At 42.6% G+C, this 19829-nt stretch overlaps 1 protein-coding gene across 2 annotated transcripts in view; it reads left to right on the forward strand.

Annotated features, from left to right (window-relative positions):
• Nucleotides 1-19829, forward strand: part of For (cGMP-dependent protein kinase for) — a 53245-nt gene that overhangs the window by 14763 nt on the left and 18653 nt on the right. Inside the window, exons 1-2 of one of the 2 annotated variants that reach the window (XM_076909253.1) lie at nt 14229-14462; nt 15280-15446. In XM_076909253.1, the coding sequence (XP_076765368.1) occupies nt 15323-15446 (124 nt within the window). In that variant the 5' untranslated portion in view covers nt 14229-14462; nt 15280-15322. Of the gene's footprint in view, nt 1-14228; nt 14463-15279; nt 15447-19829 lie in introns of those variants that run through there. The other variant, XM_076909252.1, reaches the window with a different exon arrangement.

The raw sequence follows: 19829 nt of genomic DNA on the forward strand, positions 1-19829 counted from the left end.
TCTCGAATGAAGCCATTTTATTCGACGTTTTCCGTTTCACTTTGCATACAGAATAACCTCCTGACCGGCAGCACCATTCATTCTAGGACACCCAGTGAATGCGTGAATACACTGTCCGTGGTTACGGTTACATACGTAAGTTGTAACTCCTTTCGTGCGGGTACGGAAAATCGTATTCGCGGCAAGTGTTTTACGAGGCACCTTTGAGACCCACACCGTCACGCTTGTTCTAATAATACTACCGTGAAAGAACCACGGAGCATTACATATTCGCGGAACACTTTGATATTTGTTACGCGTGCGAATAACCAGCGGCAACGTATTATTCTGTCGCAATAATTGACGATCGTGAGGCAAATACTGCGCGAGCAACAAAGCGCTTTTCTTGGTCAGCGTTGAACCGCGTCGGGGAACGTTGGCTTACGCATCGAATTTCAGTGTTCCATTAGTTATACAAATAAATATGATTACATGATTTCTACTCTGCTCTCCGAACAATATTGTAATTTGCAGAAATTCCAACTTCGCGATTCTACGTCTCAAAATAAGACGAAAATGAAGAGTAGCAAAATTGCATTTCTGACTTCGTTTTCGAGAGAAATAACTTTGAAAATGCGCACCATAAGGAAGATCTATCGCGCCTGCGTGGAAGTACCCGCGCTGGATATGGTTGCGCGTCTACGCGAAGAACTTTCAACCTTACTTCTCTCAAAAACGAATCATCGAACGCAATTTCATTACCATTGATTTTCGCTTTATTTTCTCTTCTAGAATCACCACTTGAAATTTTGTTCAGATACGATCAAGAACAGTGCAATAATATCAATTGCAATATAAATTACACTCGAAGGAGTGGTCGCGTCGTAATTTTTCCGCGGACCGTTCCCAACGTACTAATTATAAACTTAACCATTTACCACCCAAGAGAGAACGGAAATCTGGCCAAAAGTTACCAGCGGAATAATTAAACGGATGCTCGAATACCGTCACGTAGTTATAGGAGGAACAAACAAGGCGCAAAAAGATTTGTATGCCGCCGCGTGGCTTCCTCCCGCGGATAAGCTGCCGGAATTTATGTATATGGAAGTCGCCATCGACGATTGTAAATAATCAGAGCCCTCTGACGCGCGAGATTAAGCCGCGATAATTGGACTATCGTCATCGGCGATCGGTTGCCGGAGCTTAATTTATCGGGACGCGGGCAGCGAGCACTGTGAATCACATGACTCTATTATCCATCGTCCGTTCCGTGGAACGTCCTCTGGATAATAATGCGAGTGGGCCTGAAAATAGCCGCGTTCGTCATGGCCCGTGACGACATCGTATGTGGGCCTACTAACTTTAGTCTCGACTTCGAAGTTCGAGGCTCGATTCATTTTCGTTGAATTATCGATTCCTTCCGATCGCCGTTTATATAACGTAACACCGCGCGAAACATACCAAAACCGGCTACATTTATCAAACGACCATGAAATTATTGCCACTATCACAATTTCCTTCGTTATACTTGTAGAACGGTAAGTCGTTTTCGCTCGTTGGCTATTTATTTTACGTTCGGTATGTTACAAACACTCAACGACAATTCAACCGTAAACATTCGAATAATTCAAAGGATTTAGCCGAATGCTACTGGCCTTTAAACGAGAGAGTTTCACAGATGCGTTTAAAAATCATATTAGAACGTGATACGGAAATCGCGTAATTAATTACGAGACGTTTTAATGGAAACGAGACAGAATCGCCCCTCGAAACCGTTCACTTCCAAACCTGACGTTGCCAGCTAAATAATTTTCAGAACATCGTAATTCATACGCTCCAGATAAGATTGGCCGGATAAGTCAGGCCTGCATCAATGAATCCGCGCGAGTGCCACCCGTTAACAGGTTGAACCTTCGCGGCAAGTTTCCATCTACGGGCCTTTTTTCACCGCCGTCAGAATGCCTGCTATGCAGCCGCCCAAACTCTACAATTCGTACGTTCCACGAACGCTGGCCCCACTCCTCCTGAAAGAAACTTAACCCCCAAAAGGAAACGGAGCGCACAGCAAAAAAAAAAAAGGAAAAAATAGCGGGCAAACTGGATACTTCCACGTCGCCTGTGTTTCCTAATGGTTAATTAAGCTTTCATTGAATTTCCTATTCGTCACCGTTGTTATATTACGGTTAATGAGCCTCCTGGCCGCACGGGGGGGAAGAAAGGAACGGGCAACGGGCCTAACGCGCCAGTGATTTACCGTCCATAAAGTTTGGGAGTTCTATTTTTGCTTCCTCCCACCTCATCTGGAGCGAGATGAGCGACTCCTCGCGCTCCTCCTCTGCTTACACGCGCAGCTTCCGTCGAGACTGCAGCTTAGAAGGAGAAAGAAACGCGCAGGGAATGCGAGGAGCGAGGGAGAGACGTCTCTGGCCCACTTGCCGTGACTTGACTCGTCGAGTCGACTCGGTTGCATTTGACTCCGACTGTTGAAACCAGTCGAGTGACGTCACGTATAATTAGTTCTTTGATTCTCTCCCTCTCTTTCTCTCTATCTGTCTTTATCTCCGTTACCTCCTCCCCGCCTCGCCCCTCGTTCGCCACCCCCTTTCCCTCGTCCCACGACTCCATTCGCTCCAGTGTCAGTTCTAATCCAACAAGTCCCCGTCGTTCCTGTTCAGTGATGTAATTGAATCAGTCTCTCGGGGATTAACAGTTTTTAGATTTTGATAACGGCCCGTTGCATAATCGAGGCCGTGCTCCGCGTGGCTGAACAACACCTCTCATATTATGATCCGGAACGTGTGCGTTCGCGGAGGAATCGGAATTGCATGGTAATCCTCACGTGGAAGCGTTTTATCGCCCGCAGATACGACGATGGTCGGTAATCTCTCATCTGGGGACAAATTGCCTGTCGTCGGGAATCCCCTAGCATCAACATCAGGGACATTTATTCGATATGATATTTATGCCCGTCTTCATACGTTATTCATCACTTTCTTTCCGCGCTCTAGTTTCCGTATACGAACGATACGTCTCGTTCGTTTCGAAGGCGTTCGGATACCCGCGCCGTCAGTCCCGCGTTGGAAAGTAATTTAGAACGTCGAACGCTTTGATGTAGCCATTTTATACGAAAAAGAGGCGATCGAATAGGTGTGTTCGCACATCTAGTCCCATCGATTACGATGCGGGCAGAGAGTTAATTAAACAGGTGTTTTTCCAAGTGCCTACTAAAATACCATCCGGTTACGCTACTGGCTGTCCCACTCGCGTCCCCTCTGCCCGTCTCTCTTTCTCGTTCACCGTGTTACCCCTTTTTTCGTCTCGCTCGCAGGTCTCTCCTCGACCGTCCTCCCCGCCGCGCTTATCTCACCGTGGCTAAAAATAGACCCTGTCACGGCCATCGGCGACATTTTAAAAAGTTAAAGCCACAGAAGCGGCCGGACGACGAGCTTCGAGCCAAGACCACGAACGAGCGAATTAGCGCCTCCTCGTGATATCGTCGTTGGCCGGTGGCGCCTTCTCGCGGTCGCGGCTCACCTTATTCTCCGTCACCTGTTGTTGCTCGACGTGTATCGTTTTCTACACAGATCGGCTCCGTCGGTACTGCCAAAACGCGTCGTCTGCTTTCATCGATCGCTTCGCTATTACTTCCGTTTGGACATCGTTCCTTACGAAATCGTACTACCATTCTTTACATTTTTGTTGCCCTTTGAAAGTTTTCTGCACGAGTGAAACGTAATTTTTGATCGAGTTTTTGTATTTCTTATCGTTCGGAGAAATACTAGAAGATCTGTTATGTGTACAAACAATTATGGTATATGTATAGTTTTTTTTTTAAGAGGGAATGCTTCTTTTGAAAGTATTGTTTGGTAAATAGAACAGTGACAGATATTCTTTTATAGCTTTAATCTCTATTTCTATAGATTTCAAAACTCTCGAGGACAGCTGTAACTTATTATTAGTTTGATTCCACGCGAAGTCACCGATAATGATTCAGACCAATTGTTCGACGGTGTTGACGCTAAATTTATCGATACACTATCAATATATTGAACGATGCTCAGTAGGAGATAACATTGCACGTGATAAAAGATTGACACATGTTTGTCGATTAAAATATTCGTCACAGAAGCGTTATCTTCCTTCGACAAAAGAATCTTCTGTGGCAACGTGGATAACGTCTACGCGACATAAAAAATATCCAAATATATACATATACATTAACAATTAGTACTAATCATTTTTCAACTTCCAATTAAAAGTTCCACTTCCTCTTGGCAAGATCAGCGTCGATCCTATTGACAAATCGACCAATGATATTTCATTCAACAGGCAACAAGATTGCAAACACGTTTAAGCAACATTAATCTTTCTCTTGTTGCGGCGAACTTTCACAATTTTTCTCGAGTGCAAGAGATATCCTCCCAGTAATCCAAGAAAGTAGCAAAAACTCGACGACTCTTGAATCGACGATTTTGATTCGTAACAAATATACCAAAACGCGCGTGTGCCAGGCAAAAAGGAAGGAGGCACGCAATTGATTTCGTAATTGTTCCGCCGAATCAAGGCGATGCCTGGCCCAAGGCATCCTCCCCAGAGATTGTCTCCACTTTCGATATTAGTAAAAGTGACGCGGGTAAATGGAACAACTTCCTTTCTCCCACGTACATGAACCGACGAAATCGTATAACCGTGGACGTTGCGCAACCGTGGTCCCTCGAGAGCGAGTATTACCGCGAGCAAAAAGCACGGACCAATTTTTGGTCCGATGAGACCTTCTTCGCTGACCTCGATCTCTTCGGTACCTCTCCTTTCAACTTTTACTTCTCGATTTTCCGGCCTGTTCACTCGGAACGATTATCATGTACAACCACGTGTGGATTTATTGTCGGCGGGGTTTGAGTTTCGTGGGATGTTTTATAGCCGTTTTATGGATTCAAATGGCTTGTGGCAGGAAATGAAAACAAGTTTACGTCGAGAGCAAAGGAGCATGTGGATAATTTCTGTTAGAACGAAAGAATGGAAGAATATTAAGTCCCTTGTAACGTTACCTTCGCTTGGTACCCCGCGAGTTTACGTGAAAACGACAAAAAAGAAGAAAGAAGTAACGAGGCCGTATATTACTCTTCGTAACATCCTGTTGATTAAACAAATGAATTTCGCATAGTCACCCGATTGCGAAGAATTGACTCGCCTTATCGCGGCTATCTCGTCGGCCACCGCTGAATGAAATACAGATTTTGCTTACTCGCCTGGTTTTATTTTCGAGCGCGTTCACCAAGGCCCTTTCCTGTCTCCGAACGTAATTTTTTCCGAACGATCGATACCAAGGACGCGTGCTAATAATTATTCCCGCGTATATCATTTCACGCATCGAGTGTACCGCTTTCGCTTTCAATCTCGCTCGACGAGGGAACGGGATCGTTCGATTTTTTTCAATATTTCATTTCCCTCTAAGACAACTGCGATCTACAATAACACCAATTCGTGTTCCTCGAACGATCTACCAATAACGGGACAAACATTGATTTCTATTCTACACTTCTTTTACCCACTCGCGATACATATTTAAAGCACATTTACGAGCAAAACTATGAACGCGAATCGATCGATCGCAAGCGTATAAAGAAAAAAACGAGTCGATCGATCCGACAGTCGTCATCCGCGATTACGCGATCCCGATTCAGATCCCACGCGTGGAACGGAATCGCGTAAAGAAGAGGGGCAAACGCGCACGGGTCGAACAAAGAAACCAGAAAGCCAATAAGAAACCGCACGGATCTGAATAATCCTTCGCGAGATCAACGAACTTTGTTGGACTGCGAACCGATCTCGACACGCATATGCGTTCGATATTCGCACGGCCGTTTATCGCGGGGAATCGGCCCGCGTCGCCATAAAAATAGCCGTCGTTTTCATTTAAACCGTTATCTGCCGCGCGCGTATAACGGGCTTCGATGCGTTTCGTCGAGCCGCCTCGGAAACGGATCGATTCGATCGAGCGAGTGGTGCGTAATACTCGATTTTTCGAGTGGTCGATAAACCAACCGTGAACGTGTTAGATTTTCTGCTTGATCGGCTGCCGAGGAGGATCGGTTCCGGTGGTTTCAGGCCAGTCCGTGGTTTCCCAGCGAATGCGATGCCCAGCTGTAGTTATTACGGGAGTCTGTTTAAGAGAATCAGATGGAAACGGTATTGTAACACTTACCAGTGCAAACGGTTACGTTTCTTCTTCGTCTCGACTGCTCGCGCGTGGCTCATTTCTGTCTGACGCGTTTGTCTTCCTGTTCTTTCTGTTTATCGATGAGAGATTACAAAGAAATTCTGGGAAAAGGTACCACGTAGTTCTTTTAACGGAATTTTAACAAGTAACTTCAACATGATTGCTTGAACACCAAGTACGAATAGTTGAACGAGTGTTTTAGAAAAAAGGGGGATGAAGCCCTTTCTTGAATCGGAGGATCAGACGCGATCATACCAAATGACTCTCGTGTCGATTTTAAGGGGTAATTGGCATTGCTCGGTGTAATTTGGAGCACTTTGTTTACTGTTTGATCGACGAGCGGACTCGATATTATTAACAAACCGTATTTGAATAACCTGGAATTATTGAATCTGTTTAGCATTTGCCCGAGCAGAATCTCGATAATGGCCGAAACAACATCGGTACGGCGATAAATTCTTTCATTAGTTCATCGAATAGTCTGATTCAACCTTGGTAGCCAATTAACCGTTTTCGTCATAGCGGCGCGGCGAGGGTGGCGATGGAATGAAAGAACCGCCAACAAGTTTCCACTTGCATTTAACGCGGTAACGACCGAACCAGTCGAAACGATTACGATTTCTCTCAACAAAATGTTTTTAAACAGTCTATTCTAAAAGTTAGAGAAATATAATTCGAAAGATCTATTTTATTTATATAGAAATATTAAACAGATTAAAATACGCGTAAAATAGATAAACGAATTTACTTTATTTATTACTATAGAAAATATATCGAATTAAAAACTCTTTTTTATTCTCGATAAACAAAGAACGAACGCAGATAACGTTTTTCAATCGTATCTCTCGATCTAGAAAAACGCCTACCTCCATCCGCGTGTATTAATCGTGGCGCTTAACGTCTCGTTAATCGCGATTTAATTCCAACCGATGGAGGGCCAGAAATTTGTCACCAATGACTCGAGGATCTTCCACGGCTCTTGAAAGACTACGCCAATGTCTGATCGCGACGGACGCCTCGCGTGTACGAGATCTTTAACCATTTTATATTGATGGACCACGCCTCCTCGTTTCAACGACTGACCAAGTAAATCGACGAATCCCGACAGTGTCCACTCGATGATTCGACAACGCGATCCGTATCGATAACGCGATTAAATAAGAAACGATCGACGAACGAAATTCGATTGTGGATACGCGTCCGACGATCTTCCTGCCAATTCGATCAGAGCAGTTCGAACGATCGAAAGAAGTTCAAAGTTTAAAAAAACGGACGTTCCACCGCGAACGGAAACTCTTGGAAGCCCAGTAATCATCGATCGTTGGAGATTTTCCTCTTGACGAAAGCATTGAGCTCGCGTCCGTTCCACTTGGTCGTCGCGTTCGCGTAGTAATTTTAATTGCGACCCGTCTACGCGCGGAAATTCTAATTACGATCGAAGATAGAGAGTCGAAGGAACGGGTCGATCCGCGCGTGCGCGCAGCCGCGGTTGCGAAACGGAAACGCGAAGGTTTTCGGCGGACGCCGTTTTAATAATTCAAACGGGACGCTCCCCGTAATGGGCTGACTGTGTGCCCGAAGGATCGGTGCCTACGTGCAACTGAACACACAAGCCTTTCTTACGCTGCATTGTGCGGCTACGAAAAAGAGGCAAGGCCTCGTTCTTTCGAGACCCACGTGCAAGCGGTTCGTCGGAACCGTGCCAGCGGTTTTTCTCTCGAAACCGCTGGTTTATGGTAAATTCTACCTTTTGCGGACAACCGTGTCCAGAACTCCTGATTAGAGCTCGCGGTTTATTCTTCGGTACCTCGTCTCGGAGGGAACGTTTTGCTGCTTGTATTCCTCTCCTTTCGCGATTCACTTGTTTAAGGGACTAAATGAAAATTGAAATTTGTGTATAATACGTGATATTTAATTGTTGGTGTCAATGTCACTGTGCTTTTAATATTCATATTTTCGCTGTTATTCATTTAATAGCCTTGTACGAAAAACATTATTTATATTTGCAAAGATTATTTTAATTGTGAACGTTGAAAGAGCAGGGCTTCGTTTCGAAAACTGTTTAATTAATCGCGTCCGTCTTGCGTCTGAAACTGCACCAGAATTATCGAGTTCCACTACTACGAAATCATAGGAATTCGAATCAACGCTGATCCTTTTTATCCCGTGCATCGTAATTATTCCAGGTCTCTGTCTCGACTACATAGACACTGTGTTTTAAAAATAATTAGCTGCTATTAACAGTAAATTATTTATACATGCATCGCTGTAATTTATGAACAGAAATTATTTTTAATTGCTACGAACTTTTTTGTATTTCGTATTTATTTCTGGAGTAACAAAAACTTCGTTTTCATAGGAAAAGGAGAACAAACACTCGTTTGATTAATCGTTCGGCGCGGCACCGACGATTCACTTTTCCAGCAAGTATCGCATCGCAACAGAAAGAGAGAGAGAGAGAGAGAGAGAGAAAAGACAGAGATCAATCGTTCGAATCTTACGTAGTCGCGTAGCCATCTTGAACTCGTGTCCAATGGTAACCAGCAATTATTCAATTTTTTCTTATTCGACAAAGACGAACGAAATTTTCTGTCTCTGTAAATTCATTTGATTAAAAAAGAAAGAAACGTCTATATTTAATTAATGAAGTTCAACATTAAAGTCGAAGGTGAGAACGATACCTTTTTGAAGAGGTAAAATTCGCTGATATCTCATAAATGGTGGTAGCAGTTCTTCGCCACGATCAAGGTCTGCCAAAGTCAAGGAAAACCTTCGGGGGTCGTGGCGATTGAAAATACCAGTTTCGTATGTAGGGCGCTTTAAATCAGGTTCACAAATTGCCTCTAACCACGTTCAACGCGATGTTAAATATAAGAACTGCCTACACACGTGCACGTATCAGAGATAATAACATAAAAGCAATAAAGGAAATAGTAGACGTATCTGATTTCATTCCGATAATTATAAATAATTATAGTAATTATAGACATGGTATTTTCGATGTTTTACAAGTTTTGTATCTACATCTTCCAATGATCGATACTGTCTTTTTGGAGAGGATTCTCTAATTGCATGTTAAACCTTATTTACAGACTTTAATTGCGATATCTGGCTGCATATCGCTCATTTCTTGATAATTAAAAATTCAGAATGCACACGAATAAAATTATGATTGCTTGAAACACGAGTGCACATTAACAAAAAAAAAAAAAAATGTTAATACAACTAGCCTCGTTAATAATACCACGGTATATTAATAACCGACGGCTTTATTTATCGTACATGCGATATGCTATAAATATAACATTCACGGTTGCGAAATACTGCTTGGAAATTAATCCGTCGCGAGTGGTATTTACGTAGAAACGATTGGTCGGTTAATGATTCCTTTGGTCCTGAGTATTGATCATTATTTCCTCTGATTTTTCTTTCGCAAATCACTGCGACCTCTCGTTTCTTTTCCAGTCTTGTTTTTATAGGTAAATGACGTAGCTTGTTATTTGTGTCACAGTAGGTGTACGAAAAGTGCATTCTAATTGACCAGTCTATCGGTCTTATCTACAGCAGGTTTTTAATTTGCTCGCTCTGATGTAACGTTGTAACGTTTCGCCTTACGCCAGTTGAACGCAACGTGCGCTGTGCAACATCGATTTGGTACGATTTCCATTCTTCTATTAAATCACGGGTTATGCTCTGTTATTATCCAATTTAAATCTAAAATATGACCACCGCATTATTTACGCTACGCTCAGAATTTCGTTCCGCGTTCTGAAATTTTAATTACACGTTCGAAACGTTTTCGTCCGGTACACGTTTTTGGGTCAGTATCCGTTCGATCTCTCGTCGTGCTTTTGTAACTGTAAAAATAAACGTGAAAATAGGGTGCGAGGAAAATCTCGGTCGTAATAACTCACGTGAAACGTGACGTTAAGTGAAATTTTTAGCTACTGAAACGAGAGCTACATGGCGTGATCGTGGCGGCTACTGCATTCGTTTTTATCTCGCGTTATCATTATATTGTACGTGGGGACAGTAACTGGGACAGTAAGTAATCATTCACTTTTCTTATACTTTCAATTTTACAATACATTCCCTCCTAATCTGATATCTCTAGAACACGCAACGTCCGCAAAAACTCAGCTTCGATAACCCCCAAACATCTACGTTACCCTAAACGACCACAAGGATGAGTTAAAAAATGCGCGAACCAACTATAAACTTTGCTACTTCATCATGATCGCATCAGTAGAACAAGTAGCGCAGTCAGACCATGGTCAGACAAGCTGCGCCCTTCTACACGAACCTCACACAATCCACCCCCATATTTACCACTCTACCACACCTAAGCTCTCCTTAACACATATCTGTAAAACATACCTCCATACCCTCCACTAAATGAAACAAAATAAAACATCCCCCAATGACACCCCAAACAATTCCTACAAACTTCCGTCCAAGATGCAATCAGTACAAAATGTCACTCCTGAACGACTCAATTGCAACTCGACCAGCATTGCAATTGCAACGTTCCATATAGAAACGCTCGATGGACTATTCGAATGTCACCTGCGACGATCGACTTCGACCCGGATGGTCGGGAAAATCGGTGAAATTCTCGAGAGGCTGTATTCGAGGGGCACGAACGCTGGTCACGAACGTTAGAGAGGCGAGCATGGGCCAGGTGAAAGGGGACCATTTACGAAATGGGCAGCGTGGAGGTGCGCGCGTCTAACAGGCGGCGCGTGCTCGCGTTCCGGGTTCGAGGAAGCGCGGAGTCGCGATTATATCTCAAAAATAGACCGTGCGCAAACCCGAGCCGCTTGTTAAGTCTCTCACCCTACGCGACCATCGGCTTTGGTCGCCGTCTGATCCTTCCACGATCAGTTCCGTGGTGAACCTTTGAGGTGCTGGGTTGGCTGGCTCGCGCGTGTTCCTTCGCCTGCGGATCGTGTCGACTGTGTCAAGTGCGTCGCGAGTGTAACGAGCGGTGTCGTTATTCGGTTGGTTAAGAGCGTTAGAGCTGGAGCAGTAACGAGTGTTAATAACCGAGTAATAGAGCGGCGATATTTAAATAGCTCCGCTGTTATTCGAGGCGTAAAAATAGGTGGTTTCATACGGAGATTGCTGGCATTGATATAATTAGGAAAGTTGGGGGGATAAAGTAGTACAAGTGGCAATAAAATGTTGCGAGTTGTCGGATATTAATATGGAATTAAAGTTAATACGTTATCTTTGGTTAATATAGTTGGCGGTGCGGTTAGTAAATCGCGTCTGCGTTGAGGTAGTAACGAGTGTTAATATTGGGGTAATTAAAAGTGTTGGCGTTTGGAGTAGGCGGAGGATCAATATTGAAGTAACAGAGTATTGCTATTAAATTGTGGTTGCTTTGGTTTATCACTGCAGGTGATGTGTTTTTATTAAAATAGTACGGGTTAATGAAGAATGTCAATGAGTAGAGAGACTTTTTTTTTGCTGACAGAAACCTCCTCAGAAATTACATGCACCCTAAGCGATTAGCATACCTGTTTCGTTTAGTAAAAGAAAAAAAAACATTCAAATCAATGTGCACAATGGTTTCACAGAAAACCATTTTTAGATTATTCAATTGCATGCAAAAAACCTTACATAAAAGGATATATCTAACTACGTGCTGGAAATAATTGAATATGGCGGCTATCTTGCATGACGGCGGAATCAATTTAGAAAATTAGAATCTTATTGAGACATTAAATTTTTCAGAATTTTTAGAACTCCATATTGCATAATCTAATGTAAATATAATTATTAATCAGGAGTGTAGAGCCGATTTCGTATCAATTTATAAGGCATTATCAAATAAATCGATGTTATCTAGATCAATCCTGTATTAACATACAATTGAGTAAATCACTTTTCCCGTGTAATCTCTGGCCGATCGACAATCATAATCGTCCAGAGAATATCGAGGTCTTTCGAGCAAATTTGCGGCCTCTCTTGTCAGTTCGCCGGAGACTCTTCCAAGTGACGGTTCTGCGTCCCCATCGTTGTCTTTCGAGCGATCCAGAGTCAATACTTTCGTACTAAAATATATTTTATTTCGAACGCGAATAATTACAGTGTTTCGAACTAATTACGTGGCCTACCGATCCGCAAAATTTTTAGTCGATTTCGTGAAAAGTGAAGTGTTCGAAAAGAAGAGTTTACTTCTAGGAGTTATTGCAATTTTGTGGTCGTGGCTGGTGATTCGTAATTGTTACGTTGAAAAGGTGGTTTCTATCGCGAAACGTGAGATCTCATCTGTAAATAGCAATAATATTATTGTATTTACACCGGTGATGTACACGCTGGCGATTAAAATCAAGTGCTAAGGTCTGCTGATTCTGTTCGATAGAGAATGTTCTTCTCGCCTTTATCAATGGCGCATTAAACGATGAAAGAAAAAAAGGAAAGTGGAAGTATACTTAAACGATTCGAAAGCAAACTATTCGTTTCTAGTTTCAGTCGTGGTGGAAGACGGTTGGAAGACACCGCCAGTCGCAAAAGGTGTCGATCATTGTTATTCCACGGCCATTTTCGAAAGTACACACTTCGATTCTATCGAGAAGCTCAAGAACGCTCGCCGTTTGAAATTGCCATTATATAATCGTGATATCTCGCTTACCTGTTCCAACTCGTTGATGCCAAAAATAAAAACAACGTCTGTAACGCTCGTTCGAACATGCAGTTTTTCCACAATTGTTTTAAACGTCATTGCGTAAGAATCACTTAGTATAATTCAGAATCTACATGTAATTAGGTATCCGTTCGACTGAAAAATGATCGAGCTTTAATTATACTCATTTCCATATCTCACGATGCAAACTTATCAAGCTCGATAAACATTTGTTAAATTGTTTATCCGATGAATATTTTAGATGACGAGTAACACTCGCGATTCGCACGCATCGTATCCTCTAATTGCATTAAACTTTGCTAATCGTTCGAAAATTGTCTTGTAACGTATTTAATGGGATTTACGTTCTAATCTAATTGGAAACGAATAAAATCTCCCACGAGATAATTAACGAGTAACGCGCTGCTCGAATCGAAGCATCCGGAGTTTGAATAGTCGAGACGGTGTTTTGAAATTCACGTGTACCAGCTCAGATTTTGAGATTAAAGCCAGTCCAAAAATAGCCACCCGTATCGCGATCATCGATCATAGATCTATCGATCTCTAGCATTCCACGAGCGTATCTCGATAACCTTGTGGAATTCGTGTTTCCTGTTGGATTTCTATCGGCCAATCCGTACATTTCCATGAAACCGATTTGCTCATCTTCATCGATAAAAATACTCCACGTTTGGTGGTCAATTTGCTCGTGATAACAGGGGATCTAAATTTGGATCAGCTAAAGAACGAAACTTTTCTTGTCACGTTTTTACTCGAATACTTCACATTTACTCGAAGGGGGACATCTCGTTGTTTGTAATCGATAGTTCTGCTACGCGGAATTATCCGCAACGATTTCATCACTTCGTTCCAATTTGATATTATAAAAACATATATATATTTATTTTTATCTTATTGTCAGCGTGTCTATCATTTAAATTCGTTTCACGTTGTCGTTGATCAAACAGATACGTATCTCGCAGATAATGAATTGGAACTCGTTCTTTAACAATATTTTTAACGAGTAAACTGATGCTTATTTAGAACAATCTCCGTGGCTTAAGAATTCTTTCTTTAATCCGACTGCTCTGTGCGGTGTTAAAACACCTACCAAATTCACCGATTCAGCTCGTCGAATGATATTCGACCAAACTATTATGAAATTAAAAACATCGTCCACCATTGTTGGGCCCATCGCAAACTCCACGTCCCATCGAGTACAATAATAATCTAAAGATGACCCAATGAAGAAGAAAACTCGCCAGTGGAAGTGGAAGTACAAAAATCGTCGCGAAGCAGAATCTCAGTGCAAGGAAACTTTAATCGAAGCGGAGGAACAGCGATCTCGATGGTCATGGATTCGATACGCGACCTGAAACGACTCCTCTACGAGAGGACGGAGGCGCTTCGACGTCGCGACGAAGTGATCGAGATCCTAGAGAAAGCTATAGACGAGAGAGACGCCACTATTCGTTACTTGCAGAACGAGATCGACAAATTTCGACAGATCGTCGATTTCAGTCTCGCCTCGAATGGCATCGGACCGTGCCAGCGTGCCAAGAGGCAAGCCATCTCCGCGGAACCGCTCAATAAAGACACCTGGGTAGTCGTCAAGTTTCAGAAACCGCAAAGGTACACAGCTCGCCCGTTTTTTGCCTACTTTTTACCCCTCGAATGGGGCAAATTACGTTACGAAAGATTTACTATACAAAATGACAGAATTAATGGCACTGATTATGGTCAGACAGAGGTGATGTCGTAAGATATATTCGCAGGGGAGGATTAATTCGTCTACCATTAGTGCCATTAATTTTTAAATTGTTTTTCGAACCAGAAGAGGTTGAAACGAAATGATAAATATCGTGGTTATGTTTCGTGACATAGTTTTGAAAGCAGCCCAAGAAAACGATTGTTACTGTCTTCGAGGCCGAGCAGAGTGATCGATGGCTCGGCGTTCACCATAGAGCTATTATTAAGAGTGAAATTTGGTCGACGATTGCACAATAACCGAGTCACAGTTTCACCTACACGAATCGGCGCTACCGCGACAGTACGTGACAGGGTGTTACTTCCAGACTATTTTCGATGCGGGACACGTGGCTTCGTTAACTTTTGCTCGTGTTGTTTCTTAAGCAACCTTTTTCGCTCGCAGCACCATTCGATTCGTCATAACTTTCCAAATCGTGGACTCCGCCAACTTTCAATTTCTTCGTTAGGCGATTTCAACGTTTCAAAGGTATCTGTTAACCGATACAGCGAAAATATGAGGCTGACGAACTGTTATACGAATATTATACACATATTATCCTGTATTTATGTATTATTCCGCCGGATCGACATTTCGATCCATAAAAATGGCGTTCGAAGCAATCCACCCGAGATCGTTCGGCGATTGGGAAAGAAACTGGCGATAAAAGAATAACATCTGCTTTCTTTTTTCTCTGCTAAGGTCTCGCGAACTGATCAAGGCTGCCATTTTGGACAATGACTTCATGAAGAACCTGGAGCTGACGCAGATCCGAGAGATCGTGGATTGCATGTATCCTGTTACCTTCTCGGCTGGTTCGACCATCATACGCGAGGGAGATGTGGGTTCCATTGTGTACGTTATGGAAGGTGAGTCACCGATTTTTTTGTCATTCGAAATTATTTTTTTAACAGACGTTGTTCCACTTTCATCCATCGATCTGTACAGTCTACGCTAAACGATAGTACGCGATGCAATTTTGTTACTAATATTAAACGCGTACCGATAATTTCTCTCAATACCGATATTTTTCGAAAACGAAGCATCGAACAAGCAATTTTTGTCTCGCGTCCTCTGAAGCAGAGGTTACGAAAGACCGTAGCGCGAGTAGACACGGTCGGAAGATCGGTTCGCCTCGGACGATGGAATCGAGATGGCTTTTAATCTACTCCCGCACCGTGCAATTTCAGTTTATTCACCAAGCCTGCATCAAGGTCGACCATTGTTCCCTGCGACCACATAGTGTACCGTTACGCCTTCCTGCATCGCGATTCTGAAGTTTCGCGCGAACACGATCCACCTTTCGCGATCTTACGCCAGTCAGACGACACTCTTTATTCTCCTAACCGATTTTCATTCACTTCAGATTATTCTCGGTTATATTTAACCTCTCGCGTAAAAAAGTCTTTTAATCGATCCACTTGCCACACATGTAAGAGTTAATCGTTAACGATCACTTGCTATTTAACGTTTTCTATTTTCTGTAGCAAAGTAAGTTCACTCTGTTCTATTTTTAACGTGTGCTCGATGTTATTCGAATTCAATTTGCTCAACTGTGACAGGGCGATTGCTCGCACTGTCCGCCATCTCGATCGGTTGGAAACTGTACCAAACGCGATAGAGTTAATCGCGGTAATCGTCGAAACGGAAAGTGCGAAGGAACGGAGAAAGCGCGGACAGGAACTTCTTTATCTCGTCCACCCACTCATCTCGTATGCTCGCAATTTTTTTAACGATTCCCTGCTACGGTTACGTAATCTGTTTTATTAACAATTTTATATATCTCGCGGTGTGTCTGCGTTTTGTATTTTAGCCTGTCGTCCGTGAATATAATTTATCCCATGCTGGATAAATCGGCTATAAAATCGAGTGAATTCCTTTTAATGGTCGAGTTATTCGAACATTCATTTACGTAAGAATTCGAAGAATAAACGAAATCGTTTCATGAATGTTGTTTAAGTAAATTATGATAAAAACGTCCTCGATCCCGTCGAACGAAAGAATCGCCTCGTTCGATTGACAAGAATTCTCCAATAAATTCAGTTTAATCCAACTGGCGAGCCGCGCGGTGCGTGATTCATCGTACTTTACAGGAACCGAATGATTCAAGCCTTGTTTTTTCTTCCGGAAAACCGGTTCCCGTAGCGACAGTTATAAATAAAACGTTGCTGAAAATACGGCGCATTCTTCCCTGGACGATAAGAATGAAGCTCGTATTTAAGGAAATCCAGCGGCGCGTTTCACGGGGCTGGCTTAAAATATCCGCTTGATATCTTCCAAATTTTCAACGCGCGTATCCGCCCCGGTTTATTTGAACAAAGTCTTGCGCTCCCCGTCCACGTACACTGCGTACCAAAAGTTTCCGATCGTCCCACAGATTTTCTCTCTAGCCTTCTCTCTCTTTCGATATTTTTTTAGTACTTTGCTTCTGCAAATAATATTCGTGCGTACGAATTTCAATAGCACAAAGATAATGCGAACGTTCTGAATCAGTGTAAGAGGTTCGTGATACGAGAAAGTATTTATGCGACCCTGAAACATAAAATGGTTTCGTCGCTTAGGACAAGATCGGTGAAAATAAGAGCTCGTGGAAGGAGAAGACACCAAGATACCATCTCTTATCTTCTCGTTGCCTGAACGAAAAATATGTTAACAAGAAGTAACGCGATTTCACTTTGCATAGAAAGCAAAACACACACGTAACCGGAGAAATGATCGCAACGTCTGCTGACGAAAAAAATGGAGAAGGAAAAGTTGGAAAAAAATTCCCAACAACTTGCGCAATGATTTATCGCGTAATGCCTTCCTTGTTCTTCTTTATTCCCGTTTCGTAATTGCCACGAGTATTAATGGGCTGAGTAAAATCGCGTTTCAATTCGCGTTCCCTCGATACCGATTTCTTTCTCGACGAATTTCCCTTTACTTCCGGCGCCGATCGGACGCGCTCGGACACGGTTTGCGCAACGATGCAACAATTAAATCTAAACGTAACAGGTCACGTGTAACGTAATAAAGCGGGGTTTTACTACAACTATCGCGGCTTAGCCAACTGTGTAAACGCATTACGTTTAGCATCGTGTCGCGTAAAGATTGCGCAAATAATTGCTGAGAGAGAGAGACAAAGATCGTGGCTCCTTCACGAGGAAATATTTGTTGCAATAAAAGCTGATAAGAGAATATAAAAGGATAGGAACTCGTAATTTCGCGGGACCATATTCATTATCGCGATTTCTTTCTAGCACGATTCAAGAACGATTCTTCGAATAAAAAGAAGCCTAACACTCCGTTCGTTTATGTAATGGTTTATGTACGACGTGTACAACGTATTTAACGACTGAAATATTTATAGAATGCCTGTAGTATCTATGTAAATGGCGAACTTTTCGAACGATTAATTTATTCACTTTCTCCGCCTTAATTGCGCGGCTAAAAAATCTCATAACGCGTGAAATGGAATGCGCTAGCGGCGCGTTTTTCTCTCAAACGGGCGTTCCGATTCTTGGGCTGTTGCGATACTTTAAATTCCCGTTTAGACGAGGTGGACGCCAACAGTTTCGTTGGTAACGCTCGACGACATTCGGTAATGCACTCGCGCGAGTCACGTTATCTAACGCGGGAATGAGAACCGCTGCCCCTTTCTCTCGGAAGTTCGCGTACCGTAATGGCATAGCAATTATTAATGTATCGGTTTAACGTATTTATAAAACAATGCTCCCCTTCTGTCGTTTCGACGAGTCGAAATAATCTGCGAGACGGGACGAGGAGCCGATCTGTTCAACGAAAACACGTGGAGCTGCGTTTTCATTCATTTCGAGTAACCGATTATTGCAAATTCCTCGCCGATTCGGACGATAAGAGTCTGTGGAACTCCGTGGAATTTTATGATATTCTTTAAGAAGTGCATCGAGGCTGAAAGAAATATGGGAAATATTTGTTAATAATTTTAAAAGAAAATACGTTTGTTAAACATGTTAGAGTTGGTGGAGATTTAAGTGGAGAAGAGATTTTAATCGCATCGAATTGTATGTCATTTAATGCTTTCTGATGTTACACTTTCTCTTATGATATTTTTCAATATGAATAACTTTACGTTTTCCGCCACGCGTGTATGCACAGTATTGAAATTAAATCGAAGTCGAGGAAAAACGAAACCTGTGCTCTTGACGATAAATAAAATGGCGCAAACGGAAATAAAGCAGGACTCGTGGCGATTACAGTTAATTACGGGAGGAGACTAAACGAAGGTGTGAATTAACCAGGTTAAATCGCGCAGCGTCGTATATTAGCAGTACTTTGAGTCGCGCGACGCGATGGAAACAGGAGCATTACCGCGATAGCTTAGATAAAAATTTAATGATAAACTTACGTTACAAGGTGCTCGTCAGCTGGTGATTTACATGAAATTATTACCTCATTGTAACTTTAACATCCACGTGTATTCCGTAATAGCAAAATTACCCTCGATTACCTGGCAACTGAGGGAGAAGAAAAAGAATCTAAATAACCGAGTGCATCCTCTGGAAACAAAGTATGCAAAATGTCGAAATCTAATGCCTGGTAATTGCAGAAGCGGGCGCAAAATAAATCATTATAGGTTTTCGTTTGGTGAACGCGGCTGCTCTTCTTTGGTAGCTCGCGTAGAAAAATGGCCGACTGTTGCGAGAGTCTAAAAAAAGGTGGTAGCAAATAAAGAGAATGATCGGCGATATTAAGGTCGTCGGTGAAATCTGATTGCTAAAAAGTAAAATGCAACGGTTCCACAAATGGAGAATAACGATAGGACGATGGAAATGGGGAAAAAGATGAATCACGGGCGTAAGAGGCGAAAAACAATTCCTGCCGGAGATTGCTCCACTTTTGCCTGGCCTGTTCCCACTTGGCTGCCCTGTCGCTTGATCTTGTTCTCACAATTAGCGTAGATTATTTCGCCGCGTTTTACGACAATTTTAAACAAACAACCGTATCAGGAAGAGATACAGCTGGTATCAAACGTTTGATTTATTCCTTGACGAACTCTGTGCGAATTTAACACTTTCAATCTTAAATACGAATATGTAATAACACCGCTGCGTGGCGCCAAGCTACGTTTCAAAACGCTGCGTTCTCTTTCCTTTGAAAGACACCAAAGTGCAGCTTCGTGCACGCGTTCCTCGACGAACACGAAGTGTACAGGTGTCCGCAAAACGACACGAGGTAGCTTCACGCTCGTTCTTCGTGCACCTTTTCAATTGCTTGTAATTACAAAACAACCG

Source organism: Xylocopa sonorina, chromosome 1 (assembly GCF_050948175.1).
Source record: "Xylocopa sonorina isolate GNS202 chromosome 1, iyXylSono1_principal, whole genome shotgun sequence".
NCBI classification, from domain to species: domain Eukaryota; kingdom Metazoa; phylum Arthropoda; class Insecta; order Hymenoptera; family Apidae; genus Xylocopa; species Xylocopa sonorina.